Source organism: Cavia porcellus, unplaced genomic scaffold (genome assembly GCF_034190915.1).
Source record: "Cavia porcellus strain 051 isolate PalLab524CR breed Dunkin Hartley unplaced genomic scaffold, mCavPor4.1 scaffold_22, whole genome shotgun sequence".
In the NCBI taxonomy this organism is placed as follows: Eukaryota; Metazoa; Chordata; class Mammalia; order Rodentia; family Caviidae; genus Cavia; species Cavia porcellus.
The window spans coordinates 16,295,244-16,319,763 of NW_026947505.1; the positions used below are offsets into that span (position 1 = coordinate 16,295,244).

Genomic DNA, 24,520 nt, shown 5'->3' on the forward strand with positions numbered 1-24,520 from the left:
GGAACTATGATTGGTTTTGCTCCAAGGCATGAAGGTGGGTGCATAAAGGTGAAGAAACACTGAAACTGTCAGAGCTTCCATTCCCGGTTTCTGTTTACCAATGTGGATCCAACAACTTCCAAGAGTGAGGAAAAAAACAGGAAAGGCAACAAGGGAAAACAAAACATTTATTAAGAGGCATGAAAATGCATAAACTCATTTATAAATAAATGTCGTATAATTTACTTATGAAAAAATAGCTAAAATCCATGAGCAAACTGGATTTTATATTTGAAGGATTACATATTTGATCTCCAATCACTTCCTCCCCATCATGATCCATTAGTAGCAGCAATTTTACAGCGACTACAGAAAAAGCTGTTACTAATGACCATCACGGGGGGGAAATTTTTCAAGAATGCTCTTTAAAAATGAATCAGTGCAAACAAACTCAAACTACAAGGGTTACAGTAAAACCTAGGGTTTATCTCCAGAAAAGTAGAAAATAAGAATCCTAAACATTTATTCAATAAGAAAGGACACAGCAAACTACATTTTTGATCAGTGAAAAATAATACACGTGGATATTATAAAACATTAACCAGTGACTGCAATTATTACATTTACAAATGTTCATTCAAGTACTAATGTTCAAAAAACATTCAAATTCTCATTAAAGTAACACTAAAGGCAGAGACACACCTGGACCGATGTTTCCTTTGAGTCAGAAACAGTCTTGCTGACAGGAGGCGAGTGACCCTTAAAACACTGTCGTTGGTTTCGTTTTGTTATCTGCAGATGATTTTTCACACTGTCTTTTTTATCTTCAAGGACCTGGTGAACATCTCACAACAGCTCATTAAAAAGTCATTTCTTTAAAATGACTCATTACTTCAGAAACAAATATCCTAACACACGAGATGAGCTCAGAAAAGACCACGGCAAAATCAGTTTTCTTTGGCAAGAAATTGTTAATTCCTCACCCAAGATTAGTTTGCTGTTACACAGAAACTGCCAGAACATGCTGGTGTTTACCAACAAGCTACTGAACAAGCTGAATACATTTTATAAACTACGCTACCTCGATAGCATGGGAAGCTTCAGGTCAGAGCTGCACTGAGAACAACATCGTTGGCTTGGTTACTGTTATTCATGAGTCTTCCTTCAAAAAGCTCCCTTCGAATTTTGGCCTGAGTCTCAGGCATTAATAAAAGTTCTTTTATCTGTTTCACTTTGGACTTCAGACCCATCCTTTCTTGTTCCAGAGCTTCTTTAATTAAGTCTTGGGTTCCAAAAGGTTTCTTGCCTGAGGAAGGGGAAAAGTATATAATACATTTAAAGTACAAATGTCAATGAAAAATACTAAGCATGGTACACTGACTTATCAAAATGAGGTTTAAAAAAAGACCTTTAAAATTTTATAGAAAAAGTTGCATTTTGCCAAAAATATATCATTTACATGAAACATAAATTACTAGAAATGAAGATCAGTGCATAGTGATGGCACACGGAGGACAAACACAAAACCTTACGGACAGGAGATAAATTCAACAGTGAAGAGTTAAACTTTGCACTTGATAGCTGTGTGTGAGTTTGGCCTCAGATAAAAGCAGTTGAATGCCCTACAGGACAGAAGTGGCAGTGTCGCACTCCTCACGGCCAGGCTTCTCCCGGCCGAGGGGTCCAGGAGGCAGGTCCCCCGCGCTCCCTGTCCACAGCCAAGGGCCAGGGAAACCAGGTCCATTCCTCTTCCATAGACTCATTTCCTCTGCCGGCCCCAAGCACTCCACTTCACTTGTGCTGTGTTTCAGAAATGCAAACACATGGATGGATCGATCGCGTTAGGCTGTATCCCAGACGGGACAAGAGACACTCAAAGATCACATGCCGAGTCAGCGTCCAGGCTTAGCAGCGGGGCAGAGGGAGGCGGTCCACCGGCAGCTGGACCCCAGTTCCAGCCTCATTTCCTGTTGTTAGCACTGTCGTTGCCACTGCCACCGGCCTCTTCCGCTTTCACCACGCTCCCCTCCCCGGGCTGCTTTTTGTTCTGGGTTTCCTCCAGGTACTGCTGCATGGCCTTGAGCACCGCATTCTCCACCAGCCTCTTACTCAGTCTTACCAGCTCAGCGTCATCAGGCTCCCCTCCGTTCTTGTCACCTACATTCCACAACAGAGGAGAAGAGAGGTCACTGAGCTGGTATCCCCACAGCACTCAGCCATGCAGGGGTCAGCTGGTTCGGTTAGCTTAAAAGAGCAAGCGTCCTTCGGCCTGGCAAGTTAGATCCACCACTCAAGAACAGTGGGCAACTTTTCACGTGGCGTTTGCAGAAGCAGGCGCCTGCCTATTCCTGAAGACCTCAGGCTGAACCTCAGGTAGTTCCTTAGTCCCAATCTGGAAGGAATTTTTGAGCTAATTTCCCATTTTCACAGGGAAGTTTTGTTCCTCTCTCAGCCAAGGCTAACAGCTACTATCAGAGAGCAGGTAGGGCCTCAGCCTTGGGAATGTGCCCAGGAGACCTGGGTCTCCTCCCTCTCCACTGCTGCAGGACGTAAGCAAGCTTTCACTACAATCTCCTGACTTCAGCTCACTGAATCTTCAAATGCTTGCCCTAAACAGAGGTTGCTGTTAAACTCCCAGCACCCGCTGAAGACAGTTACAGAGTTACAGCTGCTAGCAGAAGACCAGCACTTCTCGTTTCATTGCTATCACGGCAATGGAAGAACAGAAAACCCTTCAAGGAAGGATTAGAGTTAACGGTAAAATTTCCTGATGTTACTATTTTATGGTCACTTGCTTCCTAGCTAGCAATAGGCCAGGTTTAAATACTGTGTTCCATGTTTCCTGTTACTATGAATACTGTACTGAGTACTGTGTTCTGCATTTCCTATTACAAGTATGGTACTGAGTACTGTATTGAGTACTGTGTTTCATATTTCCTGTTACTATAAGTCCTCTACTGAGTTCTCTATTGAGTGCTGTGTTGCATACTGCCTGTTACTATGAATATTGTGCTGAGTACTATACTGAGTACCTTATTGAGTACTGTTCTATAGTGCCTGTTATTATGAGTACTGTACTGGGTACCATATTGAATACTATGTTCCGTATTTCCTGTTACTATGAGCACTGTACTGAGTACCGTATTGAGTACTGTGTTCTGTATTTCCTGTTACTCTGAGTACTGTATCCTGTATTTCCTGTTACTATGAGTACTATATTGAGTACTATGTTCTGTATTTCCTGTTACTACAAGTACGATCCTTAGTACTGTATTGAGTACTTTGTTCTACATTTCCTGTTACTAAGTACTGTACTGAGTACCATATTAAATACTGTGTTCCATATTGCTTGTTACTATGAGCACTGTACTGAGTACCGTATTGAGTAGTGTTCTGTATTTCCTGTTACTATGAATACTGTATCCTGTATTTCGTTACTATGAGTACTATATTGAGTACTGTGTTCTGTATTTCCTGTTACTACAAGTACGATACTAAGTGCTATACTGAGTACTTTGTTCTACATTTCCTGTTACTGAGTACTGTACTGAGTATCATATTAAGTACTATGTTCCGTATTTCCTGTTACTATGAAAGAGCTGGCTCACCATATTCCTGAAGGCTCACCATATTCATACTACTCATTTTCAGCCACTCTCTTCCTCTTTCCTTTCACCAGGGGAAGGAAATAAGGGGCTCCTCCTCCTCACATCTACTCAGCACTCCGTCTGCCTCCAATCAGTTTGGGCCCAGAAAAGCAGATGGTTAGAGGCAAAGAAGGCATGGAATCCACAGGCATTCACACCAGAGCAGCGTGGGAAGATCACTCATGGCTCCAGAGGGCCGAGCCAGAATGGCACCTGCCAGCTGAGGAGTGGAGCAGGCAGGCACCAGGGGGATGGGCTGGGAGGTGGACACCATTTTCTATCCTCATGTGTAACAGGGATTTGAGAACAAAAGCAGACATGCCAAGGGCAACAGCTGGCTCCCACCGTCCTTCAGAGCTCTCTCCTTGTCTGGAATGCACACATTTGAGATGGATTCTACTTGCGACCGTCCCATCCTTCTTAGCAGCAACCCAGGCAGGAAAAGGAAAGGGTTAAGAGCCATGCAGAGAGGGTGCCGGTGGAGCCCCACCCACAGCCCATGACCGGAAGTCTAGGAACATGTGCAGTGTTCAGGACCAGGAGAAAAGTTCAACTCCCTGGCAACCATACAGAACTGTCTAAATAGAGGCACGCAAAGACACTATGACAGGGCAGACAAAAAGTCCTAATGTTCCTTCGGGAGGCACAATCAGACTGTCTTCACTCATATGAGTCAAGAGTACACTGCACAGGTAAAGACAATGGAAGAAGGGCTGGGGACATAGCTCAAGGGTATAAGCAACTCCCTGGCAAGCTCCAGTTTAACTCCTGGTACCAAAATAAACAAACAAGCGAACAAATGTTTTTATACAACACAGATGATACCTGCAACCATCTGTACAAATAGTTCTTCAAATTTAAAATAGAAAAAATCACTGCAAATGAAGAACTACTATTTAAGTATCTTTTGAAACACTGTGAATGGCTCTGTTATCTGCCACCCTGCTCCATGTCTGGGCAACAGATTGTGTTATTGAGGGCTATTCTAGAACCTAGTTACCTTTCTTATTGGTAAAATCACAACAGTGATTTTGAGTCTAACTAATAATTCAATCTGCAAGATCTCTCTCCAGTCCAGTATGATGTGTTTGTGTGAAACACAAACAGTCCACAGTGAACTGTCCCTGTTACTTTAAACACAAAGAGATTTGACATATAAAAGTCTTCCCCAAAATGCTACTTTTCCTTCCGACTTGTTTTTGTTTGTGCTTTTACTATTATCCAGTCAGTAAAACTCAAGATCATCACCATCCTGGACACCTTCCTTTCCTTCATCAACTCATTTTCATTACTAAGCCTCATCAATCTGTGCTTCCAAGGTCCCCTTCTTCAATGCTTCTGATACAATTTCTCTAGATTAATTTTTCTAAAATATCCCTTTCACTCTCCATTCAACAAAGAAACAAGCTGACTTCTTGAAATTTCCCTATAACAGCCCACTACAACTACACCTCTGGAACTTCTAAAACACCTTTAGAAGACTCCATGTCATTTCCTGTTTATTATGGTTCTTCCTTTTTATAACCAATTAAAATACCACCTGTTCCAGGAAGCCTTCTTTGATTGGCCAAACCAAATTGAAGTTCTTCCCTTAGGTTCCCATTATGCTAACTGAATACACACCACAAGGTCATTGGGCCATTCACTGTACAAGAGTATGCCAAGTATCCACTATACACTTGCCACTCTCCCAGCCTCCAGAGATGCAGCAGGGAAAAAAACAACCCACAGGCTTTCTTCTCTTAATGCATTCACAAATGATGAGCACTATTTATTAATGTACTCATTGCACTGTATAATTCAACAACCAGTGCTTCGGTGTCTGTTCTGGTAAAGGCAGAGTCTGGAGTACAGAAACCATGCTCAGCTCCTTACTGATCTGCCTTTCTGCCAACAGATGGACAATGTATTAGTCACAAAAAGAGCTCAAGAAATATCTGTTAGTCAAGCGAATTGTTGACTGAAATCTTTGAAAACAGTAGCAACATTTTTAAATGTTTCTATCTTTCCATAAAAATAGCGCACCACAGCCAGAAATTTAAATTTCATAGTAAGTTTTTAAAAAGGAAAGAGAATTCCAGAACCATTCAAATGTCCATATGTTAATGTACAATGTTCATCTACTTGGATAAATCTGGTTAATATGACAAAGTTTCAGATCCATCAAACAAATACTCATCACCTCCAATAATTAATTATCTAGCCCACTGATCAAAAATAAACCCATTTGTAGATGAAGTTTCCAGCTCTATCCTAGGGTCCAGTCTTTCTTAGGATTTCTACAAACCATTCTCAGCTTGTTAATTTTAGTGCAGGTAAGGAATGCAAGGGAAGGCTTATCACATAGCCCTGCAAGAATGCAGGCTGTGTCTCCATGCCAGCAAGAACCTGTTTTTGTGTTCCTAATTTTAGCAGACTTAATTCAACTTCATCAAAAAGAATTAGTTTCAGATTAAAACTATGCTGTATTTTTCTTCCGCCTTCTACTTACATGAGGGCATCTGTTCCTCACAGAATCTCTAAGACAAATGCCTGCATTCATTTTACCCGACACATAGTTACCAACAGCACTCAACTGATAGCTTTTGTTGATATTCCAACAAAAGGACATACAAAAAAATTCCCAATGAGTATCAAACTCTTGATAAGAAATATTCTTTCTTGGGTCCCTCCTGTGAGCTGGCAAAAGCCACGCAAGTCCCGGGAGGAGAAACAAGGAGCCCATTCACCTTTCTTGTGAGCCAACCCTTCCCCACCCTCCAAGCACCTGGCTGATTTGGAGGAACACAGGCTGAGTCATTAGCAACTGAGGTACAAAAACAACTCAATGCTTGGACTGTTTGGTTGACTTTGTGAGCCTAAGGCCAGTTGTCTGAGCTTCTACTGGGAGGGTAACAATATGCAATACAGCAAATATAGGAGATTTCCTTCTGTCTTTTTTTGAAATTTAATAGTGTTCTATTTCATTTTGTTGTTTTATTGTTTTCTTTCATTCAATGTTCTGTTTTGATTGGTTTTATTCTGTTCTGTTTTGTTTGATTTTATTCTGTCTGATGGTATGGGCGGCTATTTTAAAGATAACAAGATATATTATGGTAGCCATTGTTGATTTCCTATTATCCTGTTTTGAAGTCCTGTATCACTTTCACTGTTTTGTTTTGATTGGCTTTACTTTATTTTGTTTAGTTTTATTGTCTTTAAAATAAAAATTTTTAAAACATATTCTTTCTTGGTCTACTTGGTTTACCTGAATGCCATACTACTTAAAACAGCAGAGTAACCTTTGTCTTCAACACTATTATTTTAGAAATCTCCCTAAAATATCCTTGATCAATTTCTCATGTGAATACTAAAAGTACAAAAGTATGAAAATCCTTTAAATCCACTAAGTACTGAATTGTCCCAAAAGGAAGAAACAAAAGAAACTTTCCAGCAAAGTTCAAGTACGAAATTCCAAGCTGGGCACTGTGGCACTTGATTATAATTTCAGCACTCAGGAGGCTGAGGCACAAGGATCACTGTGAGTTCAAGGCCAGCCTGGATTTTGAAGTGAGTTCAAGATCAACCTGGACTGAACAGTAAAACCCTGTCTTAAAAAGACAAAAAGAAAGAAAAAGAGAGAGAAAGTCTAAGTAAGCCACTGTGTGGGAGAGTTGTTAACATCTTAACACATGCTTTGTACCTATGATTCTGGTTTGTTTATATTATCTGACAGTTTTGGTATCAATTCAGTGCAAAGATAAAAATTTGGTGGTCATAAAAATAAAACAAGTGGTTTGTGGTAGCAAGAATATTTCTCACTTACTAGGATAATTTAAGGCCAGCGTTAATTTGGCTCCATTGTTCTTGGGTGTGAGTTGACCCAACCAGAGGTTACCTGAGTCACATGAAGGGTTCTCAATATCCTCCCTCTCTGTGGGAACAGAGGACAACTCTGGGTTCCTAACTTGCTGTTACTTAAATGTATGACTTATGTTTTCTTCATAGGCAAAGACCTAAAAGCAAATTTTTCTGTGTGCTAAAAACTGTGACTCTTCATTAGGCCCTACAGATGCCCAACAGGTAACTAGAAGCGGAACAGATTCAGGGTCAAATCGCTTCTTAGTTTTGCACATAGACATATTAGTCATTTAGGAAGAATTTGCCTAAAAGTTGGCAGAACACGGTTTATGAGCTCTAACTTTACCTACCCTATCTCAGTACCCTGAAACACTGAGGACACTAAGATAAGAGATTTCCAGGGACATTCAGCTACACCCAGAAATCTCCAGTGCTGAAGGCTACGGACTCCAGCAGAGCCCCACAGGCCTGAGGCTGCCCTGAGCGGTGACAGACATCTCAGGAGGATGGACCTTCAAGCCACAAGGACTCCTCCAGGGCTGCCAAACCCTGACTGATAATGGTTGGCCAGACCCAAGGACCACAGCAGCCCACTAAACCGGTCTCCCTTTTGTGAACAGCCATTCTGATCCCCCTTGGAGGCCAGCGGTTCCACCTGCGTCCTGTCTTCTCTCACGTTCCTTTGTTTGGGGATGGCTGCGTCTGTCAGAGCTGTGCTCCTTTCCATCTTCTCTTACCTTTTCATTAAACCTTTCGCCATTAAACTCATATTGTTATTTCAGGTTTAATATCCATTATCACCAAATCGAAGACCCACACCAGCTGGTGACGCAGCCACCATCAACAGCTAGGTGCTGATTTGTCCTGAGAAGAATAAATCCTAAAAAATTGCTTTAAAAAGGGAACAAAGGAAATCTTGATTACAGTATGATGTAAGACCAAGACATGGAGCACAACCAAATTAAAACGAGAGAGTATTAAAAAATTAAAAGGCGTCACTAGTATGCACCCCAACCACCGAAAGCCTCACATGGGAAAACAGACCCTCTCTGCACCCCCGCAGGCTGCCCCCGAGGCTCCAAGCTCTCACCACATCACAAAACTAATATCCCGAATTGCACCACAAATGCTACGCGTATCATTTGGATTACTGCAAGAGGAGGGAACGCAGAGAGATTCAGGAACATTCAAGAAGGCACACATTTAACAAATGACTAGCCTTCAGGCTAAGCTCTATCACAGCAACGCCATACTGAGGAAATACAAAGGAAAAAGACGATGAAGATGAATGAAGAGAGAAACAGCAAACAGAAGCGCAGCCGTGAGGGAGCTGTCCCTGCTGCCCGCTGAACAGAGGACAGAGCCCAGTGAAAGGACTTTCCAAGACGGTTAAACAAAAGTGAAAAGAGAAAACTGGGACACAGAAGTCCTGCCCAGAGTCCATGTCCAGGGAGAAACGGAAGCAGTACAGTTATTCAAACAGAAAAGAAAACAAAAACAAAATAACCAAAAAACAAGTCTGCTTTGTTGGGATGGCTTACGAGAAATCCACCTAAATAGTTAAGATGACTAAGCCAATGGGCTGACTGCACTCCACCAAGCCTACACAACCCGTCCCGAACCCCTGAGAGTCCTCTTTGTCTGCCCAAGCTTAAAGGAAAAAGGATCTGTCTGTCAACACCCCATGCACCTTTGGGTGTTACTCCAAACGTGCAGTCACTGACCTGGCCGTGAGTGACCTGGGCTTTGTGACCCAGGGAGACAAAGCCATCTGAAGGAAATATGCCCAGGTCACCAACAATCCTCAAAACGATGGATGTTTAAATACAGTCTTCGGGTTTTGACAGCCGTTTCATACAGTTATCTCTGTGTAATTATTGAAGACTACAAGCCTGTCAGGAAAACAACAATTACTGTGATATTTCTGAATGCTACCAGTTTTCTAGGCCTGCAACCATCAAGAGAATTATTTGTAAGATACAAAAAATATTAAAATGAAAAAACAAAACCTCACTTGGCATCTGAAGGAAGGCTTCCTAAATGTCTTACGTCACTTACACAATTTCACACTTCCTGTTCTAGAAACACGGCTATATCCTCTTCTTGAGGGGAGTTTTTCTTTTTTAACCAAGCTTATCTTTTCTTTCATCTTCCTGGTAAGAATCACTACACACGGATCTATGGCTATCAAAAATCTCACATGACAAGTACTTCTCTACACACTGCCCCCAGGTGCTCTGTGACAGTGGACAGGCCAGGAATCCTCACATTAAACTGATATTGCGCCTGGATTCTTTGCTGCTGAGGGTCTTAGATTTGCCCTAGAAAACAGTTCTTATAATAAAGATCCCCTCCTCTTGCCTAGTGCTCAAACTCACCCCCAACAAGCACCAGAGAATTTCAGAATTAAAACAGCACCACTCTATTTTAGGACATAAATTTCAAAAGGGAAAAAAAAATGAGGCATGCTTGGTGAGTTTCATCCAGCATTCAAGGATGCTACTGCATGCACAAAGGAACTGCTCACAGGAGTCAGACCCCTCACCATGCAGGCTCCACCCAAGCACTTTTAAACTGAGATTGGGGTGGGGGGAGCAGCTAGCCTGAATATCAAGGGCAGCCTTGAAGGAGACAAAAGAGCAGTGGGTCTCATCTGTGTGCGACCTGCAGTCTGAGTGGGCTGGGTGTCATCCAAGCAACCAGGGCCAAAGCTGTCACTGTGACAAAGGGCTATGAGCCCTCGGGCTGCTTGTTAATATAGCTGGTTCTGGCTGCCCAAGTCTCCACTTCCTTCCACCATTCCACAAGCCCTGGCTGAAGCCAGCGCTACCCACGCATCCCCGTCGGGAGCCCCTAACGCTGAGGATGAGTCCTGCGCTTTGTGCGCAGCTGCGGAGCTTCTCGAGAAGGCAGTTCTTCCCATCTTCGTTTCCACTGAATGAGTCCTACACACTGCTCTTTATCAATGTACAACGTCCATTCTGGCCCATACGACAGCCCACACTGTGCCGTGTTCTTACCATGGCATGCTGTCATTTCACCCACTGGAAAGCCTGGAAAATACTGACAGTAAGGTGACAAAACGCCCCATATGCATAGGAGGAGGAAAAAGCATATTAACACTGGCCTTTTTATACCTGCACAGCCTCATCTATAACTTCCCAAAAGCAAAGTGGATCACTGTGAGAATAATAATACACTCTGCACTGACATTTTAAGGATTAAAGATAAAAAATGTCTAACACTGACATTGGAACATGACAGCTTCTCAGAATGTAGTACTGAATCAGTGTATTTTATACATGAGGTATTTTAAGGTAACACACCCAGTATCTGCTAAATACCACTCACTCATTTACTTAAAGATACTTTATTAAGCACTTATGTGTTTTAACTAATTATTTAAAAAGGAGTTAAATATATGCTCTGACCACACTAAAGTGACTCTCGAAGCAAGACCAACAATGATGACTGGAAAAGCAGTGGCTTAGGCACTACACTAAGGCCTGTGTACGCCCGGGGAGCTGAGAAGGGGTGAGAAGGTAAATTTCAGCTCAGTGAGCAAGCGTTTCTAGGTATGCGGACAGGAGTGACGGGAACAGGGAGAGCTTAGAGGCATAAAAAGGTAAGAAATTGTGCACAGGTCATGAAAAAGCACAACGTATTTGGAAAACTGGAAGAACGTCCATCGTATTGGCATAAAGAGTTCAGACAGCTGTGGCTCGATGAGGGTGGAATGGGGGAAAGAAAGTCTGATACCAGGGAGTGTCATGGCCTGGCTCTGAAAGGTCCACGCCCTCCAGAGGCACATGTTAAATCCAGTCTCCGGATCATGGTAGGGCGTTCATATTGTTTGATCAATCTTGCATGCCTGTATCTGGTATTCTGAGCAACTATTCTGAAGGCAACGATACGCAATACAACAACCATTGTTAAATTCCTGTCATCTTGTTTTGAAATCCTGTATTGCTATTGTTTTTTGTTGTTATTGTCATTTTGTTGTTTTTTGCTTATTTTTTTATTTTTCTGGGGTTTTTTCTCTCTTTTAATAAAAAAGGAGGGGGCCTAAGGGAGAGAAGCTAGGTCCCTGGAAGTGTGTCCTTCAGGGAGTTATTCAGACTCAGGCTTCCTTTCTTTGCTTCTCAACAACCACTACCACATGCTTCTGTCAACATGCACTGTGCTGCCAGAGGCCTGAAGCTACCATGTGGCCACGCACTGACCCCTCAAAACACCTTCCATCCTTTCGTTCTTCAAGCTCTCCATCCTAAGCAATGAAAGCTGACCACAGATAAAGGGTGGTTTGACTGCAGGTCCAGGCAAGGGGCTCTGGGTACCAAACTAGGGAAGCTGATTTAATTCGATGGCTAACAGGCAGTTATTGGAGGATTTAAAAGCATCGCATATGCTAGAAAATTTACTATCATAGATACATGGACCATGGGTGAGAGATCAGACAGAGACCAAAACAGAAGCATCCAGGGCAAAGACAAATAGCAAAGGCCTACAACATGATAAATGCAGTAGGAAAGTCAGGGAACTGAGTTAAGAAATGAAATAGTGAGCCATGAAGCCAGCTGAATTAGGGGATGATGTGGAGGAAAGAGTGGTGGAAAATAGGAGAAAATAATGACCCAAAATGCTTGAAATATAATTAAAACTGTAAACTCCCAAATCAAGAAGCTTGAGAAGCTCCAGGTACAAGAAAGGTGAAGAAACAAATCACACCAAGGAAACAATAAGCCTAAGAAAATAAGGATGCATTTTATACAGAGCAAAAGGTGGCAAAAATAACCAGAGACACACTCATCAGAAGCAAAGTGAAAAACAAAAGAATATACCATATTAATACAAGATAAATACAGGTAACATAAAATTCTTAGCCCCACAAAATAGTGTATTTCAAAAATGATGATGAAGGCTTTTTCCTTTCAGATATCAAAGTCTGAGTGAATGCACACCAGCGGGCCAGCACTGGAAGCAACGTTAAAGGAAGTTTTTCAGGGACAAGGAGAATTATACCAGAGGGAAACTTACGTGTAGTCAAACACAAGAAGGTAACTAAGAACTGTACATAAATAGGTAAAAAAGACCTTTTTTTTTTTTCTTTCCTTTCCTTTCCTTTTCTCCTTTGTTTCCTTCTTTCATTGTTTTGAGACAGGGTTTCACTATGTAGCTCAGGCTGGTCTTGAATCTGAGGTGCTTCTTCAGGGAAGCATTATACGCCTGTGCCACCACACCTGGCCTTTTCTCATTCCTACTTTCTTTAAGGGAGAAATAAGTTTTACATAAGGTTTATAAAAATATGCAGAAATAAAACACACAGTAACAATACCAAAAAGACTAGGAAGGGGAACAGGGCTCCTAAGTTAAACAGGAAGTAGCACACTCCTTGAAAACACAAAATGTGTATTTTAAAACCCTATAGCAACCACTACTGTAAAAATTAAAAAGAGGAACAGCAAATGAGCCAAGCATGGAGAAAAGCTCGAATTATAAAACTTAATACAAAATAAGGCAGTAGGGCCTTGGTGTATGGCTCCATTACAGCACTTGCTGGCGGGCACGAGGCCCTGAGTGTGATCTCCATTGCACCACACGTGCACGCACACACACACGCAAACATATGCACACACACATGCACATACTGACGCGTGCACACACAGATACTCATGCACACACTCAGAGGCAGAAATGAGGAAGAGCACAGAATAGATAGGAAGTAGAAAGCAACTAGCAAAGTAGTGGATTTAAACTCACCCACACTGACAATCACATAAAACAAAATGGTCTAAACTCACCAACTAAAAGTGAGATTGTAAAGCAACACTCAACCATGATGTCTACTTTTTAAAAAGTCTGCTTCAAACATAAAGATAAAGGTTAAAGGGAAAGGGCAGAAAAACATGCCTGATGCCAATGCTAATCAAAAGAAAACCAAAGAATCAGTATCAAAGTAGATTACAGAACAAAGAAGATTACTTGGGAGAGACTGGATAATAAGAAAGTCAATTACAGCATGTCAGATTTCTAGATGTGCCTCCCCGTAGCCTGTTCTGTGCTGCAGACGGAGTAACCGGTAAAGAACACGCCCGCAAACCTCCATGTGGAACCCTGCTTTGTCACGCTCTGTTGGCCGGCTGTACCGGTGAAGCTCTGCTCCTGTTTTAAGACGCATCTCAACTGCAGTATCTGTAATCTCTCCCAGCTGCAGGCCTCACACTCCCAGTTGCTTTCCTTCTGAATCATATTTTTGTGTTGCTCAATATCAAAATATTTCCATAAAATAGACGGGTGGCTTCTGAGCACGAATAAGACACAGATTCTTTTTTTTTTTCACTTTTCTCCTTCACGGTAGCAGGCGCATCATCTGCTCCAATCTGCTCAGAGTATAAACTAAATTGGCACCCAGCACGATGATTGACAAGTGAGCCATCATTCTGTTATTGAAATCTAGTTCTGAGGGACCCTGTGCTCACCGCGGTTTGTTCTGCTGTTTTGCGTGGTGTTATGTGTAGGCTCCCACCTGATGTTCCATAGCATAGATTATTCTCTGTTATGAAGAAACCACAGTACTTTCCTCCCTGAATTTTAGTTTCTGTATCTGCTCAGGGAAGAACACGGGAACTTTTCAATAGCTCTGACATGTAGCTCTAGATCACCCTGAGTCATTTCATGCAAAATGGATTCAGATGCAACTCTGAGTCATGATAAGAGAGGCGGACATGTCAAACACAAGCCCTGGTCCACAGGAAGATCAACAGACATATACCTGGCATTAAAAAATATTTCACAACAAAGAAGAAACACAATTTCCATCATGTAACAAGCTTAAATCTTCAGATAATCATACTTTTCACTTGCAGGAAAACAAGGAGGATGAAAAATGAAATGCTGCTTAGCATCTTAAAAATATTTTTGCATGTAATTATTGTCATCTATTTTAAGAGAATAGCCTGACTAGCTGGAATTCATTTTCACTTATGTGGCCAACACCCCTGCTCATGATATTGCACACTTTTCTTTCTAGGCTGATACTCTAGCCTGGTTGATTCAAGCAGACATAAAGGTTACTTTTCTGTTCTAAAGGCTATGTTCACCAAGATAGGTCAGCAAAATAAATATTGCCATCAATCTAAGTGACATAAATCATCATGGCAGATGTCACTTTATTTCTTTATAAGCAATAAGGACGCATATGATCAAGAGGAACTATGGGCTGAGAAAGTTCCCACGATGTTTGTCACTAATATAATAACAGGAGCAGACCCTGTCATTCATTTGATCACCCTTCACACTCTTCAGAGAGCTTTTGGAAACAGCATACACAACGCACCTCATAAAGTGAAATAAATTTCATGTTTCCCTTTTGCAATGAAGAAATGAAACTCCTGAGGTTGCACAAATTATACAATCACATAGCAGTGGTGATGAGAATTAGCTGTTCTCTCACTAGAAATCAGTCAACCAGGACACCCATTCCCAAGATAAAATTCATTCTTGTCCTGGGAAAAAGAAGATACAATTGAAGTAATACCACATAATTTAATGATTGAAACACAAAACATTTAGGAGATTTCATTTGCAAAATTTCAATACTAAATAATGAATGCTGATTGATGCTATACAATTTCTTGCATTTTTCCTTCCACAGACATCTACTGAGCATTCTCCATTTAGGACACACACCGTGCTATGAAAACAGAAATAAGCACAGCACAAACCTGCCTTCAGGAAACCTAAAATTCATTAGAAGCATGGTAAAAAATAAAATGAAATATCTCAATGCTTGGAAGTAAAGATGTACAGTGTAGAGTAGGACACAAATAAAGACTGGTCAAGGCTATCTGGGAAAAAATCTAAAACTGTGTCACGGAAGAGAAGGTGCTTGAGTCAGATCTCGTACAATGGGTAGGTGTTTCTCAGGTGGGCCAGGGTAGCAACGGCACGACAGGGAAGTGACAGCAGCTTGGCCGGTTTGTGTGATGACAAATTCTCTGTAGTGTAAAGTGACGATGGATGGGGCGAGAGGAGGAGACTGCTGGTGCTGGAAATGTATGCAGAGGCTCTCGAAAGACCTGCTTAGGAGTGTGAACATCATGTATTTCTTCAGTACCCATTAGCAGTCAAATTACATTTCCATATTCTGAGATACATGGAAGTGTTGAGGCTTCTTTTCAAGAAATGCCTTATTTCAATTCATGAGATACAATACTAAGGAAAATCCAGTGCTAAGGTTTACAAATATAAGTGTGAGTCAATACTATTATTTAAACAGATGACACTTCAGATGGGCCACTGACCAGCAATTTTTCTAATTTTGATTTAAGTTTGATGCAAATAAGTAGTCATTAAGCTTAAAGAGAGAGACTAAACTATAAGCTTCAAGCTGATAAAGAACCCATAAATGCTTTAAAAGATCACAGAATGGAGCCATTATTCCAACCCACTGAGAGACTCTGGCAAACGGAGTGCAAGTGTGAGTCCAGCTGGAACAACTGGGTGATAGCAGGACGCTGGCTCAGGACTGGAGATGCCACTCAGTGCAAAGGCCCTGGTGTCCAGCCTAGTACCAGACAGTCAGTGAGATGCAAATACACTTACACAATATTTAAGTAACACCTGTAAAATTTCTTCAAAATTAGCTCTTTAACTCAAACTGTTTCTAGCCAAGTGTACAGAATGCATATTACTTTGCAAATTTTTAAAATCTAATTACTCAGTAGCAAACACCTAAAATAAGTTAAATGGCCACTGGTTTTTGTTTTCCTTTTGATAGTTAATAAAACCCAATTTTTAAAGTGTGACTATGACAATCCAGATAAAAGTATTTTGAACAGTGTATGTGTTTATGATCAATCCGTGGACAAATTCCACTGGGCATTATAAAAACAATAATAATAAATCAAATAGAGAATGTGCAATGCTAAGGAGAACTTCAAGATCAGACAATCAGTAAAACAAACCCAAGATAAAGAAATCACCCGTACCATCTTTTCTGGGTTCATAATAAAAATGCGTAAAGAAACACAGCATACTTAAAAACTAGTCTTGTGAATTCATAAACTTACTGCTTTAGTTTCAGGAAGAATGATTAAAGAATAGAATTTAGGATATATTTTTCTTTTCTCTCAAAATTTACTAGAGGCTATACACAAACACCAAGTAATTTAAAGTTCTTTTGGAGAGATATCTATTGTTCCTAAGAGATTCTGAATATGTGAACCCTTACTGAAGAAAATTAATCCTCTGGTAGCGTGCGGTGTACATGAATTTGGTCCACCAGTTGCTATTTGCTCCTTGAGTTCTTGTTCTCTAAGTAGGGAAGAACCCTTGCCAGGCAAAGAGTTTCGGATGTTAATAAGAAATGAACAAGTATGGTGCCAGGGGGTATAAGAAACAGACTGGACTCCTCTACTCTAAACGCAAGCTTGAGAAAGGAGGGCACGAGAATGATCCCAGAAGGAGATCAGAGACACTCTCAGATGTGTCCCCTACAGTGCCTCATCTTCCTCCCTGAGGAGTAGACCAGGGTCCAGCCCACTACTCAGAGTGTCTGGAGCTAAGCAGCTGCATTCCTCGATGACCAGCTGTTCCCATCGCCCTGCATGCTGACACAAAACTCTGCATAACTCGTATTTTCCAATATGAAACATTTTATTATGCATGACAACTGTCTGATCGATTCTCTTAATAATAATAATAATAAGAAGAAGAAGAAGAATGAGACGGAGGAGAAGGAGAAACCTACCTTGCAGTAAGCATCTGTTATATATCTGGTTTTTTTCCGTGCATGATTAGGTTAAAAGTTTATAATTAATATCACCACTATATACATGAGAAAACCAAAGACGAAAAGAGCCAGGAGACTTGCTCAAGTCTATGGAACTAAAAACTGCCAAATTTGGAACTCAAATTAGGCCTACATGGCTCCAAAACATCATACTTTTGTCATGATTCCATAAAGCTTTCCATATCTGACAATGATGTGTATACACACAGCTATGATACCTTCTATAATATTTCACTGTAAAGTAAGAATTCAAGCCAGAAAATATCTACACTGCTTCCTCCAGAGTCACTGAGTCAGAATCCCTGGGCTGCAATCCTAACTCCAGGACTCCCTAGCTCTGCATCCCTGTGAAAACCGTTCAGGGATTCTATGAGTCATTCTCTTTATCTTAAGCCAGACCAAAGGACTTCTACCAAAATTAAAGTAATACAAACACCTAGCCCAGAGCTTAGTGTAGAAGAGGGAACTATTTTTGGAAACAATGTTGCAGTCACTGCAAGCCCAAAATTCATGTACTGTTCTACACAGCTCACATTTGTATTCTTTTGCAACTAATGATGTCCCATCACAGGTAAAGGGAAGAGCTATCGCTAATGAATCTTGCAAAAGGCTTCCGGCAGACAAAAGAACAGACTGCACCTGAAACAGTGAGATATACAGATGGTTTTAGATTTCTAGATGCACCACACTGAAACATGTGGTGTTGAAAAAAAAAATCACATCCAGCTCGGTTTATGTGCAACTTCGAAGAAATACCTACTCAGGAATGTGTGTCTGCAATGGCTCAGCTCAGCTTTGCTCTCGGTTTCCTCACGATCATTATATACTTGAGTTACAGGGCTTCTTTAGGCATCCACTCTTTTCTTTTCAAATCCTCAAAAGATGTGATGTAATTAATAGCATAAAATACAGCAAAAGGTACACTGTAAGTAAGAAAATAAAAATCAGGACCAACAAACACCACAGAGTACAATAGCAAGTAAAGAACAGAGGGAAACTCGGACTACAGAGGGAAAGAGACTAAGAGCAATGAACTGGTGCCCAGCTTCCCAGGACTCAGCCTGAAAGAGGAAGCAGAAGGGCTCTCAGCCTCAAGAGTCCAAAGAGCACCTCTGGACCCTCGCGGCTCACAAGGCTGCTCCCCGGCTGCACAGGGCTCCTGTTTTCCTAAGTGAGCAATCACCCCTCTAACCCCTCTCCTCAGGATGCCAGCCCTCTTGCATCTGGGATGCTTCCAGAGGAGCTGCCCATCCAAAGCTGCTCCTGGCCCAGGTCACCTCAGGGGAGGTGTTTACAAGTGCTCTGTCCTGAAGACACTGCATTGTTACCTTTTTTTAAGGGAAAAAAAATAAAAATTTCATAACAGAATAATGGTAGTTAATACACTGCATATTGTTATACACAAAGTTGTTCCTCAGAGCACAAGACGTGAGCACAAAAGATTTGCCAGATGATATTAGCACAAACCTTTCTTTTTGATGAATTAAAAGAAACTAGGAATATAACTATCATGTATTTGTTTTTTCCTTTGCCCTTCCTTCCTTCCTCCCTTCCTCCACACCCTAGTTCCTCTTTCCTGTTGAACAATTTCTTCCCATTTCAAAATATCTACTGTACATGTTGGTCCTTATTTACTCTTTTAGTTTCTCACACCAGGGAGACAGTAGATGTTTACACATGTGAGTCTGATTAATTTCACTTCTGAGTATGGTCTCAAGTTGCATCCATTTACGTATAAGTAAAAAATCAGATCCCCCAAACTCAAAGGCTGCATGCAAAAATGGGCTCCTGAGATGAATATGCACTTCTCAGATGAAGAAATACAAACAGCAAATGAATATATGAAAAAATGTTCAATTTCATTACATTGTTTGTAAACAACCACTACACAGTGCTTTGGTGAGTACACGAAGGCGTTTTGTACTGTAATCCAGAAATGCAATGTCTTTGGTTCTGTGGTTTAGTGCCCTCGCCAGTTGGACAGCTTACAACCTAAGCCTTTTCTGCGATCTTATGTACAGGAAGTAGGAGAGGAACACATTCTACTCAATGTGGAGCCGCAGGAACGTCCCGTCCCCGGAAGGGTGCTGCATGCTGCACCCCTATCACAGGGAGAGGCCGGAGAGGGTGATAACACTGTTTCTGCTACAGCTGACCACGTGACAGAAGACAGAAGAGGACATGGACAGGGCACTGCCCCTGAGTCAGGCTCAAGGACCTGTTCTCCTGCTTGTACATGGGAGCCGATGTATTCTCTAGTGAAAACAATAAATTTTCAGTGGTGTGTGTGAATCCTGACATCTACACTGTAACCACCTTGACTTTCCACTGCTCTTCTCTACTTCTGTTCTGAGAGCACCCAGGCAATTTCTCAGAATTTCTCAGATTCTTCCAGTCACTGGCACCCGAGCCTTCACTCCCCTTTATTCCTGGAGGACGAGGGTAGCTTAGCTCTCCTACATTACTCAACGTTGCAGGCTTAACTCCTCCCCTTATTCACTAGCCCGTCCCTAGGTCAGAACCTGACAGACACCATCATCAATGTGGAATCAGTGTCCACTTCCCCAAGCACACAGCATGGGTAAGAGCACAGAACACACGCCCAACAAACTCAGAAGGAGTAAACTGTTCTTAGACAATATTCATGACTTGTTGATGGATTAGTTTTTAAATACTTTGTTCTCCTTAAGTTTGTTAAACTGATCTGAGTGAGGGTTTTCCTTGAAGTATCATCCGATGAGTTTTTCAAACTTTATTTCCTTTAAAATAATCATAATTTCATATACCTTTAAAAATTTATAGAATTCTATAGTTTACAAAAAACACTGTTACTTGATATGGCTGTTACTTTTGACACCATGAAATAAGAAACAGCAACTGTCATCAGCTAAGGGCTTACTCTGGAACAAAGAAAACAAGTTGCTATGAAAGCACAGCCAACAACTCCAGGCTGGTTAGTAAACCACTGTCTCTCAGTCCAGCTCCGCCTTTCCTTACTCAGATTTATGACAGCGAGGCTGGGGCTAAGCAAACGGGCTTCTTTCGGAGGGGTAAACTGACAGCTGGACAGAGGAAAGGAACCTGCCCTCACGATCTGCTCACGTTCCCACCAAGGTCCTTCTCTCTGGGGGAGAGAAGCCCTGGCTCTGGGCTCCCAGGACAGTGGATCCCAGATTTCATTCTTTCCCTCCCTCTTACAGCCAGCTCACTGCGTGCCCTCAGAGATAACAGCAAGGCTGGCTGGCGCTGCACCTTCAGAGGCTGTAAATCCAGCTTCCGGGTCCCTTTTCTGCACCCCTTGGGCACTCAGGTGGGGGCGGGAACCCCTCTCAAAGGTCTGACTCCTGGCTACGTGGGACCCTTCCGTTCCACAGATTACCCCAGCCTGGAAGTTACTCAGCCTCCTCAATTTTCTCAGCCTTGCCTTTTGACCCTTTATGCTTCTATAATCTAACTAATTCCCTAAATTAAATTTTCTCTGTTAAAATAACCGCTGTAGTTCCTGTATTCTGGGTTGGACCCTAACTGGTCCGAACTGTTTCTGTACCATCCTCTGTCCACAGTGTCTTAATTAGAATGTATCTGTCCCAGATGACAGAAACAAAGGGCATAGTGAAGAGCAGCTACAAGGTTGAAATTTTTATAAAGAAACTGCATATTTCAAGAATTTCCTCATAATTTTGTGATTATGCTTTCTAATATTCAAATTGCTTGTAATCTTACCTATACACTTTTATATTCTATAAAACCTATACATTTGTAAGTCTAATTTTACACTGAAAGGTTACATACATATAGTACTGAGCACACAATGGCATCTCAATGAATTTTTATCTTCAATTTGCCATGTTAGAAAAAGTTAAAATAAATCTAAATGTGGACATAATACTTTTAGGTATGTTCTGGAACAAAAATGTCTCCCGTGTCTCACGTGTTCAGAGGTGGGGCTTGGAAAGTAACTAGGTTGTGGTTACTGAGCTCAATGGGCCGATCCTGAACAGATGAATGGATTACTAGGGAGCGGCCCCCTAAGGAAGGAGGTCACCCAGAGGAGCTTTGAAGGATATAACTGTTCTCTGGCTCCTTTCTACTTTCTCTGTTTTGTGGCACCCTGGGGTAAGTATCTTTCCTCCAACATGGCTTTTATTATGATCTTTATGCCTTGCTACAGGCATTAAAAACAAGAGAGCCAGCTAACTGTGGACTGCACCCTCTGAAATGGTAAACCAAAATAAATCCTCTCTTTTTAATTTGTATGAATCAATATTTTGTCTCAGCAACAGAACGATGGTTAACACACTTTTACTCACTAAAGTAAACACAGAGCAGGCAACACACCTTGGCTTGTTATTCTTGGACTCACTGATTCACTGATAATTAGCCGAAGCTGTTCCTACTCCAGGTTCTACTACCAGCATTACACGTGCTGCACAGGTTATACAACAACGTACCTATACAAAGGCCCAAATCATATATTATTCCATTATTTTAAAACAAGTTTGCAGATTCCAAAAGTGCTAATTTGAAACAATCATTTAACAATTACTCAAAATCAAGAACTAATAAAAAACATGTTTTTTCTTTAAAAACTTTGGTCTTCTATTTAAAGAGTATGGTGGCTTAAAACAGTTTGACAATCCTGCCTTAAAGATCCTCCTTAGGCAATATATTATGAATTATCAATGTGAAATTTTACTTGGATAACTTCAAGACTCCAATGTTTGCATTGTGTAAAACAAAATTTATTCCAAATATCACTAACACATTACTGGGTTAATGAATCTTTACCATCTGAGTTCTAAAGGAACTAACAGAAAATGTGTCACAGCTAATATCAACTGTCCTCAAGGTGCCTCCTGTTAACCATGCAGAGTAATTCTTGGGCACGTTAGAAAATCTTTAAGACAAGGAATTCCCTGTCTTCTCCCATCTTAGCCAAGCTTTCTTCCTGTGATGCAGCTTCTGAACTCCTCTCCTCCCTGGCTTCCCTAAGGACGCATCTGGATTGTCAGAGCTCAGTAGGGTTTGAATACCATAAACCTAGCGAGAGTCCTAGATTAACAAATCAACAGCTTGCCAGGTTACTAGGTACCACAAACCACTCAGAACAGTGACCTTGCAGCTAACTTCAGCTGAACATTTAAAATGCCTAGAAAATATGAATTTTATTTTTGTTCCCTAAGTGTCACAAGGAGACATCCAGTTGAAGCTTAATGTCATTCACACAGCAAATGCTAACTATGACCACATGGCCACAAAGAGTAGGGCTGGAGTTGGTTTCTGAAATGGTAACTAAAAGTGGGTCACCCTGTTCCGCCTGCCTCCTTCTCCCCTCCCCCAACAGCATTCCCAACTGGTGGCCTCTGTTTCCCTTGGGAATGAGAAACCTCTCCTTTCACTCCAAGCATCCTGTTTGTACATCACTATCTCGATATTGTAATTTTTCACACCTTTCTTATGTTCATAAATGTCCTTGACTACATTCTTAAGTTTTAGAGTGTGTAGAAATAAATTATAAGCTTCAAATATCTGATTTTGCTTGTGATAAAATTAACACTATGTCTCAATTCAAACTACACTTAGTCTTCCTTTTATCACACAGCTTGGGTTTTGTCTATGACCATTTGCTAATGGCAAAGAACTTTCCCACGTAACTAAAACATTTGTTTTCATAGCTCTGAGCTCTGTTAACCTGTAACTTTGACATTATGAATGTTTTACTTGCTAAAACGTGTGCTGTAGAAATTGCGTTTGTTCATGTCAAGTTGTAAACCCGTCCTGGGACAGGAGCTCGTGATAACTGCAATCTTGGTGGTCATTAACTGGCTCCCACTGGACTGAATGACTTAGCTATAAAACTCTGCAAGTGTGTAAAGGGTGTGGCTTTGCTTGTTAGACCAAAGCACTAAGGTCCTTTCCTTTGGCTTCTTCTGTTCAGAGGACAACAAAGCTTGGGATTCAACACAATTTTCTTTAAAAAGTCAAGAAAAAAAAATCTTTTTAATTTCAACAAGGACCATGTGTTATTTCTCACTGTATCTTCCAGAACACCTGGCCTGGAGCCTTCTGAGTGTGCCAGGTGCCACAATACTAATTGTAGCACACACGAAATACTCTCTGCGGCAGTTCTCACACAGGGCTAAATCTCACTGCAACTTAAGTAGAAAAGACATCAGAGAGCTTTCACTTTTTTTGGTAATACTTGCTCCAGCATATAACCTGGAGCTTTGCGTGTAATAAGTGTAGGTGATTATATTTTTCTGCAACACTCAGCATGTATTAATTGGACAGCCACAGTCACTTTAGAAGTCAGCACAGGGTTTTATTCCTACTTACACACATTGAGAGTTCCCCAGAGTAACAGCCAAAGGCTCTGGTTACAGATGAAAAAGCTTAACCCAACCAAGTTAAGCAAAAAAGGGGATCTACTGCTTTGAGTAGACAGAATTCTTGGACACAGCTCAACCCAGGTGGGAAAACGTCACTGAAAGCATCTCTTCCCTCTGCTTCCCTAGGCTCTTCTGTCTGGCACTAGATTCATTACTAAAATGACCTCCTATCAAATCTTAAAGAAGACTGTGGTTGACTTTGCCTGGACTGCATGTCTTTCCTAGCACAGGAAGCAAAGCATTATGATAGCCGAAACCCCAAGAAAAGGGGGAGCGAGTCCCCCAAAAGGACAGATGCTGTGAGGGCTAATGTTGCAACCTACTTGACAACTGAAGTCTGAAATGCAAAGTTCTTGATTTCCCCTGCCAAGTAAGATGGAAATGAAACCACCAGTCCTGCCAAGCTGCTTCCAAGGTGCCCCTACGGTATTGTGGTATTAACACACTCTTTATGTGTTCCAGAAACATTGTATTTACTAAATCTATTTTATGCCAAGCCAGTGTTACTTTATGAATGTTTTTCACAACAGAAACTTCTTAAGAGGAGGGTACAGAACTTAGAGAAGTTAAATAATAAACATTAGAACCAAAACTATACACTGAGTCTATCTCCAAAACCCACTTCTCCACCACAGGGCACAGAGTCTTTTACGTTTCTTTATGATTTGAAGTTTGTTCCAAAAGTTCAATGGACGACTTGGCATGTTAAGCATGGCCAAAGTTAAACAGGTCTGCAGGAAGAGATTTATCACCTGTTCTCAAACAGTTCTGCCAGCCCGAGCCTAAAGGCTCAGATTCCTCCACAAGACATTATTTTGGGAGAGTCGTCACTACCTTACTATACCTCTGGCACAGCTCACAGCAGCCCATAG

The 24,520-nt window shown here is 41.4% G+C and overlaps 1 protein-coding gene and 1 long non-coding RNA gene across 8 annotated transcripts in view; one reads left to right on the forward strand and one right to left on the reverse strand.

Moving 5' to 3' along the window:
• Positions 1 to 150: 150 nt before the first annotated feature.
• Positions 151 to 24,520, reverse strand: part of Akap7 (A-kinase anchoring protein 7) — a 115,917-nt gene continuing 91,547 nt past the window's right edge. For 5 of the 7 annotated variants that reach the window (XM_063233487.1, XM_063233483.1, XM_063233485.1 and 2 more), the window contains one exon: positions 1,212 to 2,136. In XM_063233487.1, coding sequence (XP_063089557.1) covers positions 1,940 to 2,136 — 197 coding nt within the window. In that variant the 3' untranslated portion in view covers positions 1,212 to 1,939. Of the gene's footprint in view, positions 2,137 to 24,520 lie in introns of all 7 variants that reach the window. The other 2 variants (XM_063233486.1, XM_063233484.1) reach the window with 1 other exon arrangement.
• Positions 2,136 to 6,847, forward strand: LOC134472235 (uncharacterized). Its single transcript, XR_010042129.1, has 2 exons — positions 2,136 to 2,736; positions 3,659 to 6,847. It is a non-coding gene; the product is annotated as an uncharacterized LOC134472235 (long non-coding RNA).